The sequence below is a fragment of the Macaca fascicularis genome, chromosome 6 (assembly GCF_037993035.2).
Source record: "Macaca fascicularis isolate 582-1 chromosome 6, T2T-MFA8v1.1".
Lineage (NCBI taxonomy): Eukaryota > Metazoa > Chordata > Mammalia > Primates > Cercopithecidae > Macaca > Macaca fascicularis.
The window spans coordinates 84,433,231-84,451,031 of record NC_088380.1 but is presented as its reverse complement, the minus strand read 5'-3'; the positions used below and the strand labels follow the sequence as shown (position 1 = coordinate 84,451,031).

The 17,801-nt window shown below is 40.8% G+C and overlaps 1 protein-coding gene and 2 pseudogenes across 7 annotated transcripts in view; 1 reads left to right on the top strand and 2 right to left on the bottom strand.

Moving 5' to 3' along the window:
• FAM151B (family with sequence similarity 151 member B) overlaps positions 1-17,801 on the bottom strand; it is a 50,786-nt gene that overhangs the window by 28,478 nt on the left and 4,507 nt on the right. For 4 of the 7 annotated variants that reach the window (XM_073993708.1, XM_073993707.1, XM_005557275.4 and 1 more), the window contains exon 2: positions 8,968-9,093. Coding sequence is in view for 6 of the 7 variants with exons in the window: in XM_073993707.1 (XP_073849808.1) it covers positions 8,968-9,093 (126 nt within the window). In the remaining variant the exon portion in view is untranslated. Of the gene's footprint in view, positions 1-8,967; positions 9,094-15,658; positions 15,890-17,801 lie in introns of all 7 variants that reach the window. The other 3 variants (XM_015451642.3, XM_073993709.1, XM_045393946.3) reach the window with 1 other exon arrangement.
• LOC102133959 (large ribosomal subunit protein uL30-like) lies at positions 9,361-10,760 on the bottom strand (annotated as a pseudogene).
• LOC123574103 (ubiquitin-ribosomal protein eS31 fusion protein-like) lies at positions 10,745-12,326 on the top strand (annotated as a pseudogene).

Below are 17,801 nucleotides of genomic sequence, written 5' to 3'. Positions count from 1 at the left end.
ATGGCATTTGGGATTGTGTCTTTTGGGATTGTGATCGGCACCACTTGTGACCTGCTTTGATCAACAGAAAGTAGTGGAAATAAAACTGTCAGTTCTAGGCTTAGCCTTTAAAACAGCTGGCACCTTCAGCTTTCTTACTCTTGAAATCCAGCCACCATGTGAAGACATTTAGGCAAGATTACTGAAGACTGATAGACCACGTAGAGAGACAGAAGCCACATGGAGGAGAACTAAGACTTCCTATCTGACAGAGCATTAAGGCCACTGACGTATGAGTGAGGTCATTTTAGAATTTCCAGGCCCAGCTGAGCTCCCAGATGAGTGCAGCTATATGAACGTCCTCAGCCCGTACTACATGCAACAGAAGAACCACACAGCTGACCCACAAAATCATGAGGAAAAAACACACTACTGCTATTTTAAGTCACTCATTTTTGGTTATTCTATTACACAGCAATAGATAAAAAGCAATAGGTACCTGGAAGTGGAGTGTTGCCATATCAAAAACCTGAAACATGTGGCACTGGCTTTGTGACCTGGTGGAGGCTAAGAAAGGCAAGGAGGGAACTGTTCATGGAAGTTGGAAGAGCAGTGCAGAAATTCTTATTGGAAGCTTGAGAACAATAAGCTCGTTTTATTGTTTTCCATAGTGGTAAAACTTCTGGCAACACTGTCACTGCAGCAACTGGTGGAAGACGGAGAGGATACCCAGTAAATCTGTGTATTTGGCTGACGAGGTTTCCAGGGGAAATGGTGAAAAGTGGCAACTGGCTTCTTTTAACCACTCATGATAAACAATGAGAAGAAAGAGCTAAGCTACATAATTAATGTTTCAGATTTTCAGCAGCATATAGACAAAATATTTCCAACTCAGGACTTCCTGAATTCAAAAATAAAACTGTTTCTTATTCCTGTCCTTTCCAGCTGGCAAGAGATTCTCAAAGTAAGAGACAGTCTTGGGCCAAAAGTTAAATCTAGGGTGTTGCCTGTCTTAGTCTGTGTTATACTGTGATGACAGAATAACAGACTGAGTAATTTATAATAAACAGACATTTATTGGCTCACCATTCTGGAGACTGGGAAATCCAATATCAAAGTGCTGATACTTAAAGAGGCCTTCTCACTGCATTTTCACCTGGTGGAAGGCAGAGGGAGAGAAGACCCACTTTCCAAAGTCCTTTTATTATGGCATTAAACCCACCCATGAAGGTGAACCCCTCATGGCCTAATCACCTCCCAGGAGTGTTACACTGGCAATTGAATTTCAACATGAAGCCAGAGTGGTGGCTCACTCCTGTAATCCCAGCACTTTGGGAGGCAGAGGCAGGAGGATCACTTGAGCATAGGAGTTCAAGACCAGCCTGGGCAACATAGTGAGACCTCACCTCTACTGAAAAAAAAAAAAAAAATTAGCCAGTTCAAGATCAGCCTAGGTAACATAGTGAGACCTCATCTCTACTTAAAAAAAAAAAAAAAAAAAAAAATTAGCCAGGCATGCTGGTGGCACAGGCCTGTAGTCCCAGCTACGTGGAAGGCTGAGGAGGGAGAATCGCTTAAGCCTAAGAGGTCAAGGCTGTAGTGAGCTGTGATTGTGTCACTGCACTACGGCCTGGGTGACAGAGTGAGACCTTATCTCTAAAAAAACCAAAAAATTTCAACATGAGTTTTGGATGGAGCAAACATTCAAACCATAGCACCACCAGTAAAATATGGCCTCAGTGTCAATATCAAGCCAAGGGTACAACCATACGACCCTTTATTAAGCCCTCAGAAAGAAGGTGCCTCATGTAGCCACATAGCTAGATATGGAATCTTCTGGAATCTTAAGGGTGTTGCCCTCAGTACCTTAACTTGCATACCAAAGTAGAGAGAGGTCTACCTCAAAGAGACTTGGGGGTGTGGCTTCTGATTAAATTTAATATATTAAATGTCCACTATATTTTTAAGGAAGATATATCTACTTGGACACAAAAGGACAGAGACAGTTTAAAATGAAAAGAGGTCTGTGGGCTCCCAAATTTCTACAGGCAGGGAACAGGCTAAGAAAGCTACTCAGCTGCAAATATGAGCCAATTTCCAAAAAGCACACAACGAGATGCTCACCAGCATTAGTCTTTAGGGGATGTAAATCTACACCACAATGAGACACCAACTCACATACACAGAGCTGGCTATAATGTTTTTAAAATGTACAATAACAAGTGTTCGCAAAGATGTGGAGAAACTAGAACCCTTATCTACACTGCTGGGAGGAATGTAAAAAGAAGCAGGCACTTTGGAAGAGTCTGGCAGTTCTTTAAAAAGCTAAACATGTAGTTACCATATGATCCAGCAATTCTACTCCTCGACATATAAGCAAGACAACTGAAAACACATGTCCACAAAAACACCTGTATGTGAAATGTTTATAGCAGCAGTAATCATAGTAGCAAAAAAGTGAAACAACCAATGTCTATCAGTTGATGAATGGATACACAAAATGTGGTATATCCACACACAAAAAAATGATTCAGCCATAAAAATGAATAAAGAACTGATACACACTAGAAAACAGCCGAACTTTGAAAACATACTAATTGAAAGAAGCCAGTCACAAAAGGCCACATAGGAAGGTGCTTCCTGAATTTTGATTCTGGAGTCAGGAAAAGTCTTTTTGAGGAAGTGACAATTCAGTCGATACCAAAGAATCAGCTTAAGGGGTTAGCAAGGCAGAGTGTGGGGAAAAGAGCTTTCCAGGAAAGAATGTGTATGACAGCCCAAGGAGGAGGGAGCGTAGCCACGTGAGGCACTGCTGTGAGGCCAGTGTGGGAATTTCTAGGAATGTGAAAACACCGTGAAGGTGGACTTGGAGACACAGGCCAGTCTATGCAGGGCCTTCAGGTTATTGAGGTGGTTTGAAGGTGCCAATAAATAGCACCCCTTTCTCCAAATGGACTTATTAATTTTTTTATTTTTTTCCAGACAGTCTCGCTCTGTTGCCAGGCTGGAGTGCAGTGGCACAGTCTCAGCTCACTGCAGCCTCTGTCTCCCAGGTTCAAACGATTCTCCTGCCTCAGTCTCCCGAGTAGCTGGGATTACAGGCATGCACCACCATGTCCAGCTAATTTTTGTATTTTTAGTAGAGACAGGGTTTCTCCATGTTGCCCAGGCTGGTCTCAAACTCCTGGTTTGAGCCAAAGTGCTGGGATTACAGGCAGGAGCCACAACACCTGGTCTCCAAATGGATCTTGAGAAATAAAATAGCCAAGTTAAGTAGACGGGGATCAAAGTATACTTGTATTACCTCTAAAGCTAGGTCAGGGGACACAGCTTAGTTGAGAGCTAAATGAGCCTGCACCTGCTACCTGCTAACTGCCACAGTCACCCTCTAGTCCAAATCTTGGAATAGCCCCTTCGAAGCAAAGTTGTAACAAATACAAATATTCAGATGGCTATTTCCCTGTGGAAGAGAAGAGCTCACTCCCTTGTCCAGCCCTTTTTTTTTTTTTTTTTTTTTTTTTTTTTTTTTTTGAGACGGAGTCTCACCCTGTCACCCAGGCTGGAGTGCAGTGGTGTGATCTTGGCTCACTGCAACCTCCGCTTCCTGGGTTCAAGCGATTCTCCGCCTCAGCCTCCCAAGTAGCTGGGACTATAGGCGTGCACCACCATGCCCAGCTAATATTTGTATTTTTAGTAGAGTTGGAGTTTCACCATGTTGGCCAGGCTGGTCTGGGCCTCCTAAAGTGCTGGGATTACAGGCATAAGCCACCTCGCTTGGCCTAGGGCATTTGATAGATTAGCTCCACCCCGCCAAGAACTACAAACCAAAACAATCTCTCCACCTCTGTGTCAGAAATAAACAGTGAGGCAAGAGGTCAAAGCCTTTAGGGAAAAAAACCTCTCCTCTTGGAAATCAGAGCAATAGAACCAAACACGTTTCCATCTAGCAATTATATTAAAGATTTTAAACAGAACACCATTTGGACCAATAAAGAGGCTTGATTTATGTTTAAATATACCACTTTGGATGCTGGGTGGAAAATAAACTGGACAGGGACAAGTGTGGAAGCAGGGAACATAATCTATCCCATTAGGATGGACTCATAAATCTATTGGATGCTTCTGGCTGCAAATAAAGAGAAATTCAGATTCAAGCTAGCAGATTTATCATCTCAAATAACTGAAAGTCCAGGGGTCAGGTGACCTTTAAGTGTGGTACAATCAGCAGCTCAGTGACATTATCGTGATCTTCATGTCTCTTTTCTTCACTGTCATTGGTGTTGTCTTCGTCGTAAGGCAATTTCATCTCATGATTTTAAGACAGCTACCAATAACCACTGGGGCTACATATTTTCATGTTCACATATTTCAATTTTAAGATATAAAACTTCTTTCATAATTATAGATATAATTACTTTACTTGAGTCTAATTGTGCCCAGTTTGATCACTTGCCCACCATGGGGACAATATGAATCATCAGGAAAACTTCAAGTGCTGATTAACTTATGGTAATCCACCCCTGGAGCTACAAATGAAATCAGTTTCCATATGCTTGTATGGAGCAGAAATGGATACCTTAATAAAAGTAAAGTTCTTGGCTGGATGTGGTGACTCACGCCTGTAATCCCAGCACCTTGGGAGGCTGAGACAGGAGGATCACGAGGTCAGGAGTTCGAGACCAGCCTGGCCAACACAGTGAAACCTCGTCTCTACTAAAAATACAAAAAATTAGGCCGGGCGCGGTGGCTCAAGCCTGTAATCCCAGCACTTTGGGAGGCCGAGGCAGGTGGATCACGAGGTCAGGAGATCGAGACTATCCTGGCTAACATGGTGAAACCCCGTCTCTACTAAAAATACAAAAAACTAGCCGGGCGTGGTGGCGGGCGCCTGTAGTCTCAGCTACTTGGGAGGCTGAGGCCGGAGAATGGCGTGAACCCGGGAGGCAGAGCTTGCAGTGAGCCGAGATCACGCCACTGCACTCCAGCCTGGGAGACACAGTGAGACTCCGTCTCAAAAAAAAAAAAAAAAAATTAGCTGGGTGTAGTGGTGTGAGCCTGTAATCCCAGCTACTTAGGAGGCTGAAGCAGAAGAATTGTGTGAATCTGGGAGGCAGAGGTTGCAGTAAGCTGAGATTGCACCATTGCCCTCCAGCCAGCCCAGGGGACAGTGCGAGATGTCTCAAAAAAAAAAAGTTCTTATAGGAAGAAAGAAAAGGGGACTGGTGATGCAGTAAGAACTCAATAGATGTTTGCTATGTCTCTCTTCTCTAAGCTACACCATATTTAGGCTCTTTTAATTACAGTGAGGCAAAGCATAAAATAACAAAATGGCTGGGTGTGGTGCTCACACCTGTAATCCCAGCACTTTGGGAGGCTAAGGCAGGAGGATTGCTTGAAGCCAGGAGTTTGAGACCAGACTCTACAAAAATTAAACAAACAAACAAAAAAAATAAACACCAAAACACCAAGACCAATCAAAGAGTTTTATACTCCTTTTATTCTCTATCAAATGCAATTCTAAGCAATGTCCAGGTACTATCCAAACAGCTTCCAGCCCTCTGCCAAAGGTGGAATTCTTCAGTCATGTGACAAGTACTGAGTCCTGATGTTTGTGTGGCTTATCTCGCCAGGGGGAGGGTAGATACAGAGAAGTTGTTCTTTTACCCTATGGCCAAACCTCTGCAAGGACAATAGGGCAAGTGAATTTGCAGAAAAATAGATGATCTAGTCTTTTATTATTTTCCCAGGATGAAGCTGGGGAAAGGGGTTGTAGGTTTCCTTTATCAATGTGGTTATGAAGGGGCATGAAAGCTTAGAATTTTTCATTTAAGAGTAATAGTCTAATCCCAGCACTTTGGGAGGCCAAGGCGGGCAGATCACGAGATCCGGAGATGGAGACCATCCTGGCCAACATGGTGAAACCCCATCTCTACTAAAAATACAAAAATTAGCTGGGCATGGTGGCACATGCCTGTAGTCCCAGCTACTCGGAGGCTGAGGCAGGACGATGGCTGGAACCCAGGAGGCGGAGGTTGCAGTGAGCCTAGAGCGCGCCACTGCACTCCAGCCTGGCGACAGATTGAGGCTCAAAAAAAAAAAAAAAAAAAAAAGTAATAGTTTGCTAATTCCATTATTTCCAATAGATAGAAAAAAAAAATTGGTCAATGGGCAAGTTGAGGAGTCTCTGGGCCCATGTAAAGTATGTTCCTAAGGTCTCCTACATGAAAGATGGGAAACTACAGCAGTACGAGCAAGAAATCCTGGTGGCTTCTAGGATAATGATAAGAAAGATGGAGAGATGTGGACTAATTCAAAATGTATTTTGGAATAGAATCATAATGACTGGATGCTATATCAGATACAACAATAAAGAAAGGAGCGAAGGCCAGGCGCGGTGGCTCAAGCCTGTAATGCCAGCACTTTGGGAGGCCGAGACCGGCGGATTACGAGGTCAGGAGATCGAGACCATCTTGGCTAACACGGTGAAACCCCGTCTCTACTAAAAAATACAATAAAAAAATTAGCAGGGCGTGGTGGCGGGCGCCTGTAGTCCCAGCTACTCAGGAGGCTGAGGCAGGAGAATGGCGTAAACCCGGGAGGCGGAGCTCGCAGTCAGCTGAGATGAGGCCACTGCACTCCAGCCTGGGCGACAGAGCAAGACTCCGTCTCAAAAAAAAAAAGAGAGAGGAGAGAATAAATGACTCCTAGATTTCTGGTTGAAACATTTAAGTAGATTGTGGTGCCATTTCCGGAGACAGGAAAGATCATAGGAAGTGCAGGTTAGTAAATATAGTCAAGAATCTCAATTCAAATAACGTAAATTTGAGACGCATGAGAGATCTCTAAGTGGAAACACCAATAAGCAGTTGGATAGACTAATATTAAGAGTCCTAACGAGAGGGAGACCTGGCATGGAGACACAGAAGATATAGAAACCGCCCAGCCCCTCTCCCTACTCTCCCATCCATAGCTCACTTTTAAAAGTGAGGGCACACTTCTGCATGGGAGACTGCATGGCTCTAATAGTCTCATATAACAGGGACAGCCAGAGGAGGAAGTCTGTATATCAAGGCATATGTTGCCTCACCCACAGGAGCTCCAGCTTGTGACCATGGCCAGACTTTGCCTTGCTTCATCAACTCCTGTTCAGCAGACCGAAGTAACTTTTCACCATCCCCAGGCTATGATGGCAAAAGGGCTTTGTATATACTATTATTATATAAATTGTATATACTATTATTATACAAATTGTATAATTTTTTTAAGTTGTATTTCTGGATTTTCAGTTGTTAAACAGAATTTATTTTCTATTTTGACCTTGAATCCTGAGATTTTTTTTTTTTTTTGAGACAAGGTCTCACTCTGTCACCTAGGCCGAGTGCAATGGCGCGATCACAGCTTACTGCAGCCTCTACCTCATGGGCTCAATCGATCCTCCTGCCTCAGCTTCTTGAGTAGCTGTGACTACAGGTATATGCCACCATGCCTGGCTAATTTTTCTATTTTTTGTAAAGACAGGGTCTCACTATGTTGCCTAGGTTGATCTTGAACTCCTGGGGTCAAATGATCCACCCACCTTGGCTTCCCAAAGTGCTGGGATTACAGGCATGAGCCAGCAGCCCCTGATCACATCCTGAGATTTTCTAAGTTCACCTATTTATTATGATCATTTACCTATAGAATCTTGTTTCCTATATATACAATCATATTGTCTGTGAATAATGGTTTTATTTCTTCCTATCATTTTTTCATTTTTAAAAACTGAGACATAATTTACATACTATAAAATTCACCCTTTTAAAGTGAACCCTTTAGTGGTTTTTATTTAGTGTATTCAGAAGGTTATGCAACTATCACTACTCTCTAATTCTAGAAAAATTTCATCATCCAAAAAAGAAACTCTGTACTCATTAGCATTGACTCCTTACAGTTCCTGGCAATCATTAATCAACCATTTCCTGAGGCATCAATTTTGCCAAAATTCATTTACTAAATAATCATTGTGTAGTTATTATATGCTATGCACTGTTTTAGGCATTAACGATTCAATATGAAACAAGACGAAGTTCTTCCTTTTGAGGAGAAAAATACAACTTAAAACAGTGTTTTGACAATAAAAGAAGCTCAGATATATAATGGATTAGGATGCAAAAATGCATACATTTTTACAATAAAATATGGAACTTCAAGGTAATTTCCTGTTGGACCACATATTGCAAGCTCTGCCCCAGCCCTGTGGTGATATGCTTTCATTCTCCTTCCCGGCTGCAGCCAACATGAGCACTTTATAGGAAAAGGCTGAGAAACACTGCTATAATGTTCATCTGTACAATGAAGGGATATACATACAATGATTACAGGTTGAATCAGTAAACCAAAGGCTTGATTTCTAGCTTAGGCATAAATATTGCCCAATTATTTATTAATCATAAATTGGTATACAATGGCTTCATCCATCCACTGAACAAATATTGAGTGGGTTTCTCATTAATACATGACGAAAGACATAAAAATATGTAAGATACATGGTCCTGATCTTAAAAGCTTTACTCAAATCACTAGATATATAAGAAAATATAATAATATATGAGAGTTTTGAATCACACATAACAGGCAAATTGCTTCTGGAAAATAGGAAAATTCTTCCATTATGCAATTTGTCCATTTTGTAAACAAAATGAAACACTTTATAAAAATGTTCAGCCTGGTGTGGTGGCTCACAGATTGCCTGAGCCCAGGAGTGTGAGCCTGCAATGAGCTGTGATTACACCTTTGTATTCCGGCCTGGGCAACAGAGAGAGACTATATCTCTAAAAATGAATAAATAATAATTAAATAATAAATAAAAATAAATAAAATACTCATGTCAGCCTGGAACTTACACTTGGATCACCTGTCTCTAGTATCTGAAAATATACCTAGATATCAAAAAAGGAGTTGAATTAATCTATTATCCAAAGTAAATTACAAGTAACTGTACTAACTTACTTTTCAGTGCCTCATTCATTTGTGCCTTGTGGTTAGCTGCATGATACCAGGTGATTTCAGCGCCATCTTCTGCTGTAATCTGGCTATTTCTCAGAAAATACTCCAGTATATTTTCACTCCAAGATCCTAAAATAACAGTATTTACATGTAAATTAATATTGTTTTTTATAGGATAAAATTTTTTAAATTAATTTTGTTGTATATATTTAAGATACACATATGCTGTTATGTGATATAGATAGATAGTAAAAAGGTTACTATAATGAAGCAAATTAACATATCCATCATCTCACATATCTATTTTATCTGTGTGTGGCAAGAACAGCTAAAATCTCATTTAACATGAATCCCTTATATACAGTACAATCTGGAGTCCTCATGTTACACATTAGATCTTGACTTGTTCATCTTTTTTTTTTTTTTTTTTTTTTTTAACTTGAGAGCAGGTACTGTTTATTAACCAACCAACTTAGAAAAATAATCATGGTAGACATCTTAGTTCATTCTTCTAATAAGCCTGTTGATCTGGTCCTCCCTGCTGCCAGCATCTCTCCCTTCTACAAAATGGGTGGTCTCTCAGCTAGGTGCAGTGGCTCACACCTGTAATCCCAGAATTTTGGGAGGCTGAGGCAGGCAGATTACTTGAGGTGAGGAGTTCGAGACCAGCATGGCCAACATGGTGAAACCCCGTCTCTAACAAAAATACAAAAAAAAAATTAGCCAGGTGTGGTGGCACACGCCTGTAATCCCAGTTACTCCAGAGGCTGAGGCAGGAGAATCAATTGAACATGGGAGGCGGAGGTTGCAGTGAGCTGAGATCACGCCACTGCACTCCAGCCTAGATGACAGAGCAAGACTCTTGTCTCAAAAATAAAATAAAATAAAATAGAATAAAATAAAATAAAAAATGGATGGTCTTTTTCTCCATTCCACCTCATGGATAAGATAATTTGAAGGCCCACAGGAAGTTCTTTGCTTCTCTGAAGTGTTTTCCAACAGTATAGATCTCATGAATCAGATCTTCCATGTAGATGATGCCGTATTTACCAAGAGATCGAGCAATCAAAGTGTTATCTGTTAAAACAATTCGCTTCTTATTGATTTTGCCATAACCACACTTGTAGATTACTGACTTCAGATTTGGGTATCCCCAAGCAATATATGGTTCTACAATCCTCAGCATGTTAACTGAAGCCTGTTGAGCTTCACAAAGGTTCCAATGAAGATTTGATGAAGGCGAAGAAGCTGCAACACCTTTTGGACCTTTGGGCTCACACCACTGACACCTCTGATCCTGAAGACAAATGCCAATTTGGGTTTTGCAGGTACACAGAAGTTGCCAGCTTTTCTTGCCATCCCTGCCATTCGAATTTCAGTTCTGTGTATCTGCCTATATTCCTTGAGACAGTGCTTTGCTTTTTCATAGATAAGCTTCCTCCTTGCCTTTTGAAGCATCTTTTGGTCAAACGTCTTTCTCAGGCGCTTGATCTTCAGCTCTGCAAAATTCCTTTGCTTTTTCTTAAGGGTTTCTGGCACAGCAGGAACCTTCTTGTCTTCCACACCTTCCACGGTTCCAGCCAGAAAAAGAGGCAACTTGCTCATCTTACATATCTGTTCTGTATCCTCTAACCTACATCTCCCCATTTCCTCTGTGTCCCTCCTCCCCGTAGCCATTGTTTTGTCATCTATTTCTGTTATATTTGATTTTTTAATTCCAGATATAAGTGAGATCATGCACTATTTTTCTTTCCGTGTCTGGCTTATTTTACTTAGCATAATGTCCTCCAGGCTCATCTATGTTGTGGAAAATGGCAAGTTCTCATTCTTCTTTAGGACTGAATAATATTCCATTTTATCTGTGTACCACAGTTTATTTATTCACTCATCTATCAACAAACACTTGTTGTTTCCATACCCTGGCTACTGTAAATAATGCTGCAATGGACATGGGGGTGCAGATATCTTTACAAAGTGGTGATTTCATTTCCTTTGGGTATATGACCGGGAAAGGGATTGCTGAGTTATGGGGTGGAAAAAAAATTTAATAAAGCACAGACAAGATATTGAGGGATAATAACAAAGTAGTTAGACTGGGAAAAATATAAGATTTTAAAAATAGAGAGCAAGTATTATGATGTGGCAAGTATGTAATATAAACATGTTATATATTATAATTAGTAGACATATAGGATAGTCTGAACATTAGAAGCATAAGAATGTAGGAAGAAACTAAAACTCAAGTGGATATTTAAAAGCTGGAAATTACATATGATGTTCTCTACAATGCTGGTCCCAGAAATATAAGGAAAACTGAGGTAAAGTCAAAGCTATATTTAAAATTCTAAGTTTTACTCACTTGTTTTCTCTACCTGAAGCCCCATTCTACATTTATATTAGCAATTTAATATTTAAATTGCATATTTTACTGCATATCTACCTTCAGATTATTCTGAGCAACATCTATATGAGTGAGCAAGTAATCTCTTGAATTAGGATTCATAAGTTTATCTAGCATGTGCAATATACGTAATTCTCATATCCTTCAACTACTTTTTGGTATAACACATTTTCTCTTGATTAAGCATTAAAATTTGTGAGTTAACAAAGACTAAGATAAGTGGTAGCAAAAATATCTGAACCCAGATCCACTCCATACTATATCATAACATACAGGAAGAAAATGCTGAACAAAGGGTGTCCATAATTTTACCTCCCTAATCCTTGTTCATGCTCCGAACGTTTATTAAGAGCCTAGCAAGTGGCTGCAAAGTCCCCAAGCATGAGAATCTTTCCTCTGTTAATTATTTGTTCGTTAACTCTGCCTAACAACAGTTAAAAATCTGAAACTGCTTCTTCCTTTTTTGTTTGTTTTTTTCCCATCTGCCATCTGTGGTGGAGCTGCCACCAAAACGCAGATTTCGTAAAATCCCTTCCGGGGAAGACCACCACCCTCAAGGTTGAACCCTCAGACACAATAGAAAAGGTAAAGGCCAAAATCTAGGAATTCCTCCTAATCAGCAAAGACAGATCCTTGCTGGCCAGCAACTGGAAGATGGACGTACTCTGTCTGACTACAACATTCAAAAGGAGTCTACCCTTTATCTTGGGTTGAGACTTTGTGGTGGTGCTAAGAAAAGGAAGAAGTCTTACACCACTCCCAAGAATAATAAACACAAGAGAAAGCAGGTGAAGCTGGCGGTCCTGAAATACTACAAGGTGGATGAGAATGGCAAAATTAGTCACCTTTGTCGAGAGTGCCATTCAGATGGTGCTGGAGTGTTTATGGCAAGCTACTTTGACAGACATTATTGTGGCAAATGTTGTCTGATTACTGCTTCAACAAACCAGAAGACAAGTAATTGCGTATGAGCTAATAAAAGACATGAGCTAACATCTTTTTTAAAACCCCCCCAAAAAACCAAAAACCCAAAACCTAAAAATGGCTATCGGAAACTGCTGATAAGATATTGAGAAAAAGTAAAATTTGATCAGAGAATGGAGGGGCATATAAAGACAAATTCTAACTAACATACGAGGGACTTAGCAACCACTTCTAATACTGGGCTGCAGAATTAAAAAAAAAAAAAAGACAGTTAGGTGGAGGATTCACTATCCCCAAAGCAGTCTCCCACTCAAAACACATGGCCCTATTTGGCACATATAATAGAGTCATAGACCTTTCATACTAAGATGGCAACACATGGCCAACATTCTTTAAAATATTAAGGTAGCCATTTTAGAAGGCACATTATCGATCGGCTATAACAAATGTCTGACAATAGGAAAATAATTAAATCAGTACATATGCATGATAGAATATATGACTAATGTGGCTGTTAAAAATGAAGGTTTTCCCAGCACTTTGGGAGGCCGAGATGGGCGGATCACGAGGTCAGGAGATTGAGACCATCCTGGCTAACACAGTGAAACCCCGTCTCTACTAAAAAAATACAAAAAACTAGCCAGGCGAGGTGGCGGACGCCTGTAGTCCCAGCTACTCGGGAGGCTGAGGCAGGAGAATGGCGTGAACTCGGGAGGCGGAGCTTGCAGTGAGCTGAGATCCAGCCACTGCACTCCAACCTGGGCGACAGACCAAGACTCTGTCTCAAAAAAAAAAAAAAAAAAAAGAAGGTTTTGAGATACACCAAATGATTCAGAGATCTGATAAGCATGACGTTACCAGAAAAACCTAAATGTTGGCTAATGGTTCATATTGGATATTTCCAAAGCACTTTTCAACTACACATACTGCATTCAGAATTTTTATAAAGGCAACCTACAAAGTAATAATAAAATATCAGGACTCTAGAATTTAAAAACATTTAAAGTAAAAAGTTTTCCTTACCCTTTTACTAAGTGAAATTGTTAGTTTGTATTTAAGCCACAACTGTATATATCTTAAAACTTAAAAGAGGATCCAATTACCTATGATCTAGGGTCTTAGTATTATTATTTAAACAGGCTGGAACTCTGAAAACAGGACCAAGAGAAAGGCAAAAATAGTTGCAACTTTTTTAAGATTGAGTTTTTGAGCAGTTTATTTATTTATCTATTTATTTTGAGACAGTCTTGCTCTGTCACTCAGGCTGGAGTGCAGGGGGATGATCTCAGCTCACTGCAATCTCCGCCTCCTGCGTTCAAGTGATTCTTGTGCTTCAGCCTTCCGAGCAGCTGAGATTACCGGCATGCATGCGCCATCACATTGGCTACTTTTTGTATTTTTAGTAGAAATGGTGTTTCACCATGTTGGCTAGGCTGGTCTCAAACTCCTGGCCTCAAGCAGTCAGCCACCCTCAGTCTCCCAAAGTGCTGAGATTACAGGTGTGAGCCACCATGCCTGGCCTTTTAAGCAGTTTTCATTTACAGAAAAAAATTAGGCTGGGCATGGTAGCTCATGCCTGTAATCCCAGCACTTTGGTCGGTCGAGGTGGGCAGATCATCTGAGGTCAGGAGTTCAAGACCAGCCTGGCCAATATGGTGAAACCCCTTCTCTACTAGAAATACACAAATTAGCAGGGTGTGGTGGCTCACGTCTGTAGTCCCAGCTACTCAGGAGGCTGAGGCAGGGTAATAGCTCAAATCCAGGAGGCAGAGGTTGCAGTGAGCCGAGATCATGCCACTGCACTCCAGCCTGGGTGACAAAGCAAGACTCCGTCTCAAAAAAAAAAAAAAAAAAAAAAAAAAAAAATTAGCAAAAAGAGCAAAGTTCCCATATCATCCCCACTCTTCCCTCAATTTCCCCAGTTCTTGTTTTTTTGGAAATTACAAAATTGCTTTTATTTAAATATCCCCAATTTTTAACATTTTGCATTAGTGTGGTATGTCTGTTAGACTAGATGAGCCAATACTGACATTTTGTTATTAACTAAAGTCCATAGTTTACATTAGAATTCACTCTTGGTGTCATACATTTTATAGGTTTTGACAGATGTCTAGGTGTATATCTGAGATAGCAGGTTCAGTTATGGGCCACTGGAATAAAGTGAGTATCACAATAAAGCAAGTCACACAATTTTTAGTTTCCCAGTATGTATAACAGTTATGTTTACACTGTTACACTGTAGCCTATTAGGTGTACAATAGCATTATGTCTAAAAACAATGTGCATACCTTGATTTTAAAACACTTTATTGCTAAAAAGTGGCAACAATCATCTGAGCCTTCTGCTAGCTGTAATCTTTTGACTGGTGGAGGGTCTTGCCTCAATGTTGATGGCTACTGACCAATCAGGGTGGTGGTTGCTGAAGGCTGTGGTGGCTGTGACAATTTCTTAAAATAAGACAACGAAGCTATTGATATCAGTGGATTCTTCCTTTCATGAAAGATCTCTCTGTAGCACACAGTCCTGTTTGATAGCATTTTACCCACAGGAGAACTTACAAAATGACAGTCAATTCTCTCAAACTCTGCTGCTGCTTTAACAACTAAGTGTATGTAATATTCTTTATCCTCTGTGGTCATTTCAACAATGTTCACAGCATCTTCACCAGAAGTAGATTACATCTCAAGAAACTACTGTCTTTGTTCATACATAAGAAGGAACTCCTAGTTCATTAAAGTCTTATCATAAAATTGCAATAATATAGTCACATCTTCAGGCTCCTTTCTAATTCTAGTTCTCTTGCTATTTCTTTTTTTTTTTTTTGAGACAGAGTCTCGCTCTTTCGCCCAGGCTGGAGTGTAGTGGTGCTATCTCGGTTCGCTGCAAGCTCCACCTCCTGGGTTCACGCCATTCTCCTGCCTCAGCCTCCCGAGTAGCTGGGACTACAGGCACCTGCCACCATGCCCGGCTAATTTTTTGTATTTTTAGTAGAGACTGGGTTTCACTGTGTTAGCCAGGATGGTCTCCATCTCCTGACCTCATGATCCACCTGCCTCGGCCTCCCAAAGTACTGGGATTACAGGTGTGAGCCACTGTGCCCCACCTTCTCTTGCTATTTCTATCACATTTGCAGTTACATCCTCTACTGAAGTCTTGAATCCCTCAAAGTCACTCATGAGAGTTGGAATCAACTTCTTCCAAACTCCTGTTAAAGTTGATATCTTTACTTTCTCCCATTAATCACAAATCTTCTTGATGGAATCTAGGATGATGATTCTTTGCCCACATTCATCAGAGAAATCACTATCTATGGCAGCTACTGATTTACAAAACATTTCTCAAATAATAAGATGTGAAAGTCAAGATTACCCTTTGATCCACGGGCTGCAGAATAGACGCAAGCATGCAGGAAAACAACATCAATCTCTTTGCATATCTCCATCAGAGCTCTTGGGTGACCAGGTGCCTTGTCAATGAACAGTAACACCTTGAAAGAAATCTTTTTTTTCCTGAGCAGTGGGTCTCCACAGTGGGCTTAAAATATTCTGTAAATCATGCTATAAACAGATGTGCTGTCATCCAGGCTTTGTTGTTACATTTCTAGAGCACAGGCAGAGAAGTAGATGTAGCATAATTCTTAAGTACCCTGTGATTTTCAGTATAGTAAATGAGCACTGGCTTCCACTTAAAGTCATCAGCTGCATTAGCCCTAACAAGAAAGTCAGCCTGTCTTTTGAAGCTTTTAAGCCAAATATTGGCTTTTTCCCTCCAGCAATCAAAGTTCTAATGGCATCTTCTTACAACAGAAGGCTATTTTATTTACACTGAAAATCTATTGTTGGCCCTGCACAGTGGCTCATGCTTGTAGTCCCAGCACTTTGGGAGGCTGAGGTGGGAGGATCACTTGAGCCCAGGAGTTCAAGACCAGCTGGGGCAACATGACGAAATCCCATCTCTACAAAAAATACAAAAATTAGTAGGCTGTAGTGGTATGTGCCTATAGTTCCAGCTACTTGGGGGGCTGAAGTGGGAGGATCGATTGAGCTCAGGAGATCAAGGCTGCAATGAGCCATGATCGTGCCACTGTACTCCAGTCTGTGTTACAGAAGGAGACCCTGTCTTGAAAGAAAGAAAGAAAGAAAGAAAGAAAGAAAGAAAGAAAGAAAGAAAGAAAGAAAGAAAGAAAGAAAGAAAGAAAGAAAGAAAGAAAGAAAGAAAAGAAAGAAAGAAAGAAAGTGATCTACTGTTAGTATAGCTACTTTCATCAATGATCTTAGCTAGATTTTCTGGATCACTTGCTGTAGCTTCCCTATCAGCACCTGCTGCTTCACCTCGAAATTTTTTGTTGTAGAAACAGCTTTTTCCCTTAAACCTCATGAACCAACCTCTGCGAATCTCCAGCTCCCCTTCTGTAGCTTCTGTACTTCTCACAGTCTTCACAGAATTGAAGAGAGTTAGGGCCTTACTCTGGATTAGGCTTTGGCTTACGGGAATGTTGTGGCTGGTTTGACCTATCCAGACCGCTCAGACTTTCTCCATATCAGCAATAGGGCTGTTTTGCTTTCTTATAATTTGTGTTTTCCATGGAGTGGCACTTCTAATTTTCTTCAAGAGCTTTTCCTTTGCATTGACAACTTAGCTGTTTGTCACAAGAGGCCTCTCTCAGCTTTCAAAATGTTTTTCACGCTAAGCTTAATCATTTCTAGCTTTTGATTTTGTTTCTGTTTTTTTTCAGAGACAAGTCTCACTCTGTTGCCCAGGCTGGAGTGTAGTGGTGCAATCATAGCTCACTGTAATCTGAAATTCATGGGCTCAAGTGATCCTCCTGCCTCGGCATCCCAAGTAGCTAGGACTACAGGTGCGTACCACCATGGCCAGCTAATTTTTAAAATTTTTTGTAGAGACAAGGTCTTGGTACATTGCCCAGGCTGGTCTTGAACTGCTGGCTTCATGTGATGACCTCAGCCTCCCAGAGTGCTGGGATTACAGCCACTGTGCCCAGCCCTCTAGCTTTCAATTTTAAGTGAGGAACAGGTGACTCTTCCTTTCATGTGAACACTTAGAGCCCATTCTATGGTTATTAACCAGCCTAATTTCAATACTGTTGTGTCTCAGGGAATAGTAAGACCCTAGGAGAGGGAGAGAGACAGGAATATGGCTGGCTGGCGAAGCAGTCTGAACACACACCATATTTATGTATTTAGTTTTTATCCTCGCCAAGCCGGTCAGCATGCACTGCCCAAGCCGGCAAGGCTCACACGCCACATTTACAGATTCAGTTTGACTTTGTGGTGCCCCAAAACAATTATTACTGTGGCATTTAAAGATCACTGATCACAGATCACCATAATAAATATAATAATTTTTAAAATATAATAATTTTTAAATTTGAAATATTGCAAGAATTCCCCAAATGTGACAGACACAAAGTGAACACATGCTATTGAAAAATACGGCACCAATAGACTTGCTCAATACAAGGTTGCCACAAACCTTCAATTTGTAAAAAAAA